We start from the raw sequence: 9,528 nt of genomic DNA, 5'->3' as shown, positions 1-9,528 counted from the left end.
CAGTTTGCATCCATGCAGACTGAGAGCTTTATAATTACATTATGTACAAAAAAAATTTTTTTTAGTTTATTAAGGCAACCACAACTTGGAGAACATGTCCAAAGTGGCATTAATACAATTGCAGTGGTGATACCCTTTGAACATTTTTATTTTTATTTTTCAGATAAGAACACTTATTCCTTTTCTTTTTTAAGAAATAATTGCCAAGAAAGAACCTATTTTCCATAGGGTTTTGTTTTCTATTTTTTTTAAAACAATCTACTTTAGCTATTTTCTTTAACAGAACATATCAAGGCATTGCTACCCAATGCAAATAATTCAGATCCTGGGTTTCCCATCAATTTCGCTGGGAACTGCAGGTGGTAAGAACTGGTAGGTTTGGGCCCTGTCTTTTTACTCTGTTTTTTTCTGTCCTATTTTTTTCTTTTCTCCTTTTTCTTTTTATTTTTTGGTGGTTTTGTCCATGTTTGCTATAACTCTATTCCCCAGAAGTGCCTTGCTGTTCTTGACTCATATGTACCGAGCATCAAAACAACTTGGTTGACAGATGACCCCTCTTTCACATGCCATTGAAAACGCCAAGTTGCTTCATAGAAACGTGCTATCATAACTGAATATCCATGTACACCTTATTTGAAATGCTATGATATTCCATCGTTTCTTGGGATAGCACTCGGAAAGAGTGCGTATGCATGTAAGGCTCTACTCTTCTATTGCCTATATTGCAGCTAGTTGTAACTAGGCAAGTAAATGAGAAAAAAAAATATAGATATAGTTCTAGCAGGAGTCAGGCATTGTGGGTAATGCTGCCCCAAAGCCTGGTAGGTATATAAAACTGGAAAAAAAAAAAAAACAAACAGATTATAACCAAGATCACAGTTGAGAAAATTACATTTTTTGTTGTTTTTTTTTCCTTTTTTTTTTTTTACAGTGATTTCTACTATGGTATGGTTACTCTTAGTTTCACCTGGCCCACCAAACAGAATCAGAGTTGAGCATGCAGCTCTAACGACGACGTTCAGCTTACTGCGCGGACGACTTCCCGCTTCAGGGTACGGTATGAGAACAGCAATGCTGAGATGCAGGTTAGTTTTTGGAAATTCAGCAAAGTAGATGGTCTCGCTAACTTTGACACCCTCCCCGCCCTCCGTGCCCCCACCCATCCAACCCCCACCCTCGCCCCGTCCCCCTTTTTCCTTGGGGCTGGTGCCAAAGCTGATGAAGAGGAAGATGCTGGCCAGCTCTCCGCCAAGGGCTTCGGCTGCCGTGCTACTGAAGAGACGAGTGAGTCCGATGCTGCCGCAGGTGCCGAGCAGACCGCGCGCCTTCAGTCCTGGAGCGCCCCACGCTCGACGGGATGCCTTGGCGTTAGGGAAGGCCTTCGCTCTCGCTCCCTCTACCTTTCCGATGCCGTTTCACCTTCACGTCCTCCTCCTCCTCCTGCGGGGACTTGCTTTTCCTCTTCCCGACTCGCGGCGTCCGAGGCGGAGGTAGGGGAGGAGGAGGAGGGGGAGGCGGGAGAGGAGGTGGCGGAGGTGGCGTCTCTCGAGCCATGTGTATGACAGCCTCGATGGTGGCCATGATTGTATCTTGGGTGGCTGCTTGCTCCAATAGTAAAGGATTCAGTGTAGGTCTCTGACCTCTTTTGCTGGGAAGGTCAACGCATTTTTCCAGAACGGGCATTTGGTCTCTGGAGTCTTCGTCGAATGAGAGAGGTTGCTTCCGGGGACGCCCTCTCCTTTTCTTGACGAAGTTATTGCCTGTCTTTGATTGTCTCTGCAGCCGCTTGGCTTTCAGGATTTTGTTCACATGATCCAGGTTCTTTTTCGTGGACAGGATCTTGGTGTAGTTACACATCTTGCGCACCTCACACTGGATTGCTTCGATTTCACGGCGCTTGAACCTTTTTTTCAGCGGTGGGCTGGCTGTTGGGAGACAAGGGCAGAAACGTGAATGGATAAGACAAAAGCGAATGGACACCATCCTTCTCCCACTGTTAGCACCACCAAGACTAGATGCTTTTAAGTCTTGTAGCCTAAATAGGAGCATTAAGACTGAAGAAACAATGGCCGTGCGACAGGACTCTTCACAGAAAAGTAAATTAAAAAATGAAAAGATTATTTACTGCAACGACAGTCCCAGAAGAATTGCTATTACTTCCTTTTTTACTAGCCTAGATGAAAACACTTGCAACTTTGACTATTAAGCAGTCCTCAGAGATCTCTCTGTGGCTCTCTCCTCTTCTAAAGCAACTAAATTTTTCTACGGCAACATTTTATTATGGGTTTCCTCACTGCCTCATTTCTAAACCTCCAGTGGGAGGGAAGAAAGGGCTGCTTAATGTAGGTGTCATATTGGCTTACCAGACTCGCTATTAAACTTTGTATACCCCACATATAAATTCTGGACGTCCTCCCCTTTAACGCTCAACATGGACGTCAGTTAGTACAAAAAGGTTTTCTTACTGAAACGAGTGGACACAGACAAGCTCCGTGGCTCACCTCACCTGTGGCAAATTCATTGCCCCTTCTTGGGTTTCTTTAATATCATCTCCGCAGATACTAGCTGAAACTACTCAGTCATATAATTGACTTTAATGGCCTCCAAAGTAAGCTTACTCCTGATTCAGATCACTGTAGTTGAGATCTGAATGAAGTCCAAAGTAGTTAAGTCTTCTGCCAAGGTCACGTCGTGAGTCATTGTCAGAGCTGGAAAGAGAACCCAGCAGTTCTTGGCTCCTGGTGCTTTGCTTAGGACACGAGACCTTGCTTGTTTTTCTTAAATTGTTTAATTGTTCTTTACTGAACGTGGCATCTGTTCAGAGTTCAGGATCTGCACATGGATTAGAAGTAACTACCCCTTTGTGAGAGAAAAGGACTGTATTAATTCTGCTGTTGCAATAACTGGTGCTCCCTTTCACTCCTAACATATCCGTTCTGCACTGCTGGAAAAGAAATGATGGAGTTCAGAATTTCTTTTCAGTAAAGAATAAAACATCCCACTAAATTAACCTCAGCCCACATCTACTTGCAAACTTAATTTACACCTGACTGTCAAGCAGTCATTTGGGTTTGAAATCCTTGAAGTTTCCGGAGCAGCCAAGATTTCGAGAAAGGTTCATTTGGGGGTTATCACTCCCTTCATGGCTAACAGCCCAATCTTCTAGCAGTAGTTTAAAATAAAGTTGCTATTGTAGCATTTTCTGTAGATAACCAGGAGCTGTCAAGTGGCAGAATCTCTCCTTGCTCACTATGGGATATGACAGTTTCAGCATACAAACCTCATTCACTGTCCTCCCCTTTCGGAGAACATAAATTATTGGCTCTTATACCACCATGTTGCTTGGATTCAGCAAAGAGCTTGCATAAACAAACCCAAGTTACAATGCAAGAAGTAGGAGTGAGTCATAAACAAAACACAGACATATGCTCTCTTATAAATAAAGACCTGGATGGCCAACTTCCCAAAGTCTGGTTTTCATTAATTACAAAACAAAATACATTTTCCATATGTAACCTACTCCCCACACCAAAAAGAAAAATAAAACCCATTTATAGTTTGTGATTCACAGAAGACAAAAGAAAAGAGAAAAGCAGTCATTTTGGTACCAAAGAAAAGGCAAAAGGAAATGAAATATTGAAATTGCTAGAGATAATCTAATTAGTTGCACAAAACTCCTCTCAAGTAGGTCACCCCTAAAAAGTGTTGATTTAAGAGCCCTAAGGGCAAGTGGCAGTGAGTGAGTTATTTCTCAGTCATCTGATCAAAAAGGTTAGATCCCTGTCACACAAAACAATTACTTTCATCCAGCCTCACTGCTGATTGATTGACATATATTTTCCCAATATTTCCAGCTCTAAGCATTCAACTCCTTTGAGTCACACCTCTCTCAACCCTTCTCTAGTCCTAAGAGTGGCTTCAGGTCATGAGATTTTAAGAAATCAAACACTTTGCACACCCCTCGTATTTGCTGTCCGCATTTTGCCTTTCATGGCTACATTCAGGGCACATTTTCAAGATTTCCTTTGCAAAACCCGTATGTTCAAGAGGCAATTTTTTTGCAGAAACCAAAATCGAAAAATTTCAGCTCATGGTGGAATCTGGAATGTGAGAAAAAACAATACAAATTGCAAGGTCCATGGTGAAATCAAGAGATTCTGCATTAATCTTGTTTTTCAATACAAAGAAAGTAAGCCAAAGGACAGGAAATTAATCTGAAAAAAAAAAAAAACCACTAGCCAAGTATCTGCAAAGATTTTATGTCTTTACTGAGTTCTATCACTATCTGCTATTTCTGCAGCTCAGCATCAACATCCCATTGCAGTCAGTGGAGATCTAGTCAGTATGGGCTTGTTTTTCTAAAGTAGGAGCCTTTCGAGATGACCATGGGAACCCTTCTGAGACCTGGAGACTGGACAAGGAGGGTGCGAGTCTCCTGTAAATCCTGCGTCCTATCCACCAGCCCCGAAGGGTGTCTTGGACACCCAAATGGTCCAAGGCACCCAGGCTTGGCAAACTGAATGGAGCCCAACAGCAGGTAAACAGTGACCATGCTGTGTGGACGTAGGTGTTTGCTTTCTGCTGAAATGCCTAGCTCTCCAAGATTAACTAATATGAAGAGAGTTATGGGTAGATACCTACAATTAGGTGTAAATCTATGAACTCAATACCAGTAGCAGTGTCTTCTGGCATGATGTTTACATACTGTGCCCTTTTATAACCTAGCAAGCAGGCATCCCCTTCCCCTTTGGACTGAAACTTATCTTCTCAGTTAGGAAGAAGTTGCTCTGTGCTGGCTTACCACACTAATTTTTCTTTTGTAAATGCTTTGGAGTGTTTATTACTTTCTCAGGAAGCTTGTTAGAAACTACTAATATTGTTTTTGCCTTTCTCCCTAGTAAGCCTCTGAACTCACAACTTTTAGAAAATATTTGAGCTGTGTTACATATTCTGTCAATGGTCAGAACATGTCTTGAATAATTAATATGCTTTATATCCAGCTTTTCTGAAGGAAATGTTTGGAAAGCCAGTATTACTATTTTGCATTATAGTCAGGGACATCGGATTCTACATTTGGAACGGAGAGACTGTGTGGAAAGGAGTCTGATGCGTCTGCAGGGGGAAGATTTGATGAGGTGTGCATATGACAAAATATCAGTGAGATCTGCCAAAATAAACCACTATTAGAGTGAGAGCCATTAGGTGTTATCAACTCATCTGGAAGCTCTTGGTGAGCAATCTTTGATACAAAATATTTTGCTGTATTGCCATGTGATATACTGCTCAGCTTAAAATCAAACCTGAGTACTAAGCTTTCCAATTTTACTCAGGCAGATCGTGCCCAACTCTGGACCCTAGTTTATCTTCATCACTTTTAGACTTCATTGCTCTCCTGCAGCTACTTTACATTTTGCACATGGAAGCCTTGATGTGGGAGGAAGACTTTCGTCTTGCTCTGTCCAGTGGAAGTCATCTAGCGAGGGCTGAAGAGGAGGCGAGGAACAGTAACGCCACATCCGTGCACAGGCAGATGAGGAGGGAGTACGCTCCTAAAGAGAAGATACAACAAGACGGCAGCCTCTGTATAATGGAGAGTGTGTGGCGGGGGGACGGTGCTGCATGGGCGCAGCTATCTCCCTACGCTTCCCCAGGCTGCAGGGCCGTGCATTGCCTCCATGAAGGCCTGACACTACTTGGCACAATCTGGCCCAAAGTGAACAGAGATTGCAACTACTTGAAGCTGCACAGGCACAATAAGAGCTTGTCTGAACCTTCACTTGCTCTGTGACTGTTCCCAACTGTGGATGTCTACCTACTCACAGTGATCAGGCCATTTCTTCTCAACGCAGCTGCATATAGAGACAGCTTGAATTTGACACCGCAGAGAGGTGCGGGAAGAGACACCTTCTCGTCTTCCCACCACAGGACCTGCCTGGAGACTTGGAAGGACAGAGAGGAGCAAGCCATAACCTCAAAATCCAAGACTGTGGAAAAAAGCAGTCAGAGCTCAGCAAAAGGAAGAACTCAACTGTCAGTGAAAGGCTGTCAGGAGACAAATGCCTCCTGATTTTCCTCTTCCTCCACACAGAGGACCCTTTCTGGAGGAGATCTTTCTCTGAGCTCTCCAGAGAGCATTGGGAGAGGGAAGAAGTCTGCCTCCCAAGACACCGGTAATTCAGATAAGCCTCAGCAGTTCGGGACTGCTATCTGCAAACAGCTGTGTGAGGCTTGCCCTCTGCTATTAGACACGCACACTGCGGTACCCTCTGCAAACGCTGCGTCTCGAGCGCAGGCTGTGAAAACAAACCGCAGAGTTACACGCCGGCACTGCACTCTGCCGCTGCTGCTTTCTCTCCAGCCAAGCCTTGGCGCTTTCCCTCCATCCTTTCCCCGCTCTCCATACACAAACAACCTCACCTAGCCACCTCAAGTAAGTCACAAGCATTGCAAATAAACCAGCAGGAACTAACTTTAAAAAAACAGCCTTACATATTTAAAATAAGGTACATGAAGGACTGGAGTTTCTCCCCTCCCCGGGGTACATAACGCAGTGTTGCTCCGTCTCACAGCCGGAGAAAAATGGAAATGACCGCAGACCACGCCGGGAAGTCCCAGAGGATTAATAAGACGCAGGAAATAGCTTCTGAGGCAAAGAGAGAAAGCTCGACCGAACCTATACATTTCCAACGGCGGTTTAAAGCAGGCCGAATGACCTACTGCAGCATAGTGTTGCTAAAGGAGGAGGCAAGCCCAGGCAGATCACACTGCTTGGAGGTTCTCCATTAGTATCCCCTAACATTATTCGGGAAGGCTTTGGTATATCCGTGGCAGGAGAGATCAATCTTCCTGCCTGTCATTCTAGATCCCTTCGGAGGTGCCTGAGGCCACTCACCAGAGCACTGTACAGAGAAGACCGTTTGCTCAACAGCTGGGCTCGGTTTGTCGACTTGGTTTCGACGGAGAAATTTTCAAAGAGCTCCCCATTAATTACAGGAAACCCGTAGCACTGTCCTGTTTTCCCATTAACACAGTTTCGCTCAGTTTTCACTAAATTATTTCCACATCTGGGCTACAGATAAACCAACAATTTAATTAGCCTTCTGAAAATGGAAAGAATGAACTATGCAGTCAAGCATATACTTTCATCTTGAAACTGATCATAAAAAATTTCTGCGCTTCCATTCTCCGCTGCATTAAAATTCTGTCCTTAGTTTATATATAGAAAAGTATTAGAGGTTAAATGGAGACTCCTGATTTTTCTTACATAAAAATTTATCTTTAGAGAAGCAACTTTACAGCATGGATCCCTTGTTTTCACTATTTATTCAGGAGACTAGAGGAAAATCAAAAGGAATACACTGAAACAGCACTTCCAGTCACATAATTAAACATGCTCTCATATCACTCTGTGATACAAGTAAATTTTTGGTGAATGTGGAGTCAGACGTTTGAAATGACCAGGAAACTCCTAATGGGTGGACGCAGGGTAACGTACTGAAGATTCCCCATTCACTGGAAATTAAGACACAACGCAAGATTAACTTCTTTATCCAGGCTGAGAAAAGGCACGGCGATGACTGAATAACTTGACTCAATTTCTGACCGTATAAAGCTATCAGTTTTCTGATCTGATTCAAAATAAAAGCATAAAACAGAAGTTGATTGAAAAACATGTTACTCTGACTTATTTATTCCAATATATTTTAAACCACAGTTCATTGCACCAGACAATTTCACATTTGCAGGACAGAATATTATGCTAAAATCACTGAAGTATACAACAAGAAATCTCATCTGCTCTTTAGATATTCACTGTGTTTTCAGCATGTTCATACTACAGGGATGGGGACATTCAAAAAAAAAAGAACAGGCCTCAGAAGAGCACTCACGAGTTATAGTCCCCTGCTAGACTCTACGCCTTGCTCCTTTTGCCCTTATTATTGCACAAATGGTAGTAGTATACGCATGAAATAGATTTGATATGCCAAGATATCATCATGATAACAAAATACTAGAAAAATTACAGCCTGATTATCACATCAGATATGCACAATTGCAACTACTACTCAGATCAGGAAGAGCTGTACAAGCATGCATGGAGTCCCGAAGGAAGAAGATGAAGAATAAATAGAGGGGATGGAGGAAAACAACATTACCTGCTTCAGATGTTGCTGATGATGAAGGTAAGAGAGATAATACTGGAGTTGGCATTGCAACACTGTCAACAGCTGCTGGTTTCCTTCTGGTCATCATGTTACAGGCAGAACTTTCCATTTTACTATGCAGTGAAGTCTGATCTGCTTTTAAGTGGGGACCTGAAATTCCTGGGGAAAGAAACAAAATTTGGATGAACCCTGACGAAGTAACCTAGCTAGAGAATATCTGCAAACGGGTAACCAGTTCCAGTGTTTGCTGTCCCGATATATTTCCATATTTCCCAGTATATGTGCTTGGAATGTGGTCTTGATACTAGCAAGGATCATGGGTTTTGTTTGCTTTTAATAGTTTTGCTTCAGGATGTACCATCACTGATCTCTAAAAACAATGGTAAACCAACACAGTAATTCCACACGACTGCTTTTTCTTCTCAGAGTAAACACACACACACATACACACACATATGTATACAGACAGACATGCTTCATATCTCTATTCAGTCGCATTGTCTATTTATCATTCCCTGGGCAGTGTATTCTCCACACACTTACATACTTCTCTACTTACATACTACTCTACAGTCACTTGACTCAGTGGGTGTTTTGTCTGAGTAAGGACCAGGCATCAGAAACAGCCTGAGCATGTAATTCTCTATCTAAAGCACACTGCACTTTTACTTGTTCTTTAGGAATCCCCTTCCTAATGAAAATTTACCTTGCAAGTCATCAAAGAGGTGGGAGCATATGAAAAAGAAAGAAAAATACCTTTGTGATACACTTCTCTAGCAACAGATTCTGAAGGAATCAGAATTATTCTCACATGGACTACAGCATGGAACAAGTGAGAGTGGTAGAAATACTCCAAAGAGATCACATGTTTCAGAAAAATAATGGTTATGCAAGAAGGGCTGGTAGATTCCTTCCTTGGAAAAGTTTCTCAAACCTTGTCATGATTTGAACCTATTTTGTTTGCTTGTAAATGTGTCAGATTCCAACTGCTTAGGTTGAAATTTTACATATTAGATAGCCAGCTCTGTCTGATATATCTGAAAGTGCATCCAGCCATTTATATATAATGTGTGTGTGTGTGTGTGTGTGTGTGTGTGTGTGTGTGTGTGTATACATATTGCATGTACATATGTAAGTACAGGAATTTACCAAGTGGAAAGGCAGCCAAAATGGCTCAGTCATTTTTTTACAATAAAGCTGTTTTTTTTGCCCTTTTTAGAAAATGCCTAGCAGCTGCTTCTTTATGAAATTCCGGTAGCCCTTACTCTGCTAACTTATGAAAACTTGCTCCCAGTTTCTGCTATGCTGGGCTTCAACATATCTGGGGCAGTCATTTATTTTTCAAAGGCAAACCCTCACAAAC

The 9,528-nt window shown here is 42.5% G+C and overlaps 1 protein-coding gene across 9 annotated transcripts in view; it reads right to left on the bottom strand.

The window, feature by feature from the left end:
• Window positions 1-228: 228 nt before the first annotated feature.
• The window catches only part of LOC138060854 (SET-binding protein-like), a 267,800-nt gene continuing 258,500 nt past the window's right edge, over window positions 229-9,528 (bottom strand). For 8 of the 9 annotated variants that reach the window (XM_068927609.1, XM_068927610.1, XM_068927602.1 and 5 more), the window contains 2 exons: window positions 8,157-8,324; window positions 229-1,925 (listed from right to left, as the gene is read on the bottom strand). In XM_068927609.1, coding sequence (XP_068783710.1) covers window positions 1,369-1,925; window positions 8,157-8,324 — 725 coding nt within the window. In that variant the 3' untranslated portion in view covers window positions 229-1,368. The remainder of the gene's footprint in view (window positions 1,926-8,156; window positions 8,325-9,528) is intronic. The other variant, XM_068927611.1, reaches the window with a different exon arrangement.

This window comes from Struthio camelus, chromosome Z (assembly GCF_040807025.1).
Source record: "Struthio camelus isolate bStrCam1 chromosome Z, bStrCam1.hap1, whole genome shotgun sequence".
Taxonomy (NCBI): domain Eukaryota; kingdom Metazoa; phylum Chordata; class Aves; order Struthioniformes; family Struthionidae; genus Struthio; species Struthio camelus.
The sequence above is the reverse complement of the archived record's forward strand: the minus strand, read 5'-3'. Positions and strand labels throughout refer to the sequence as shown.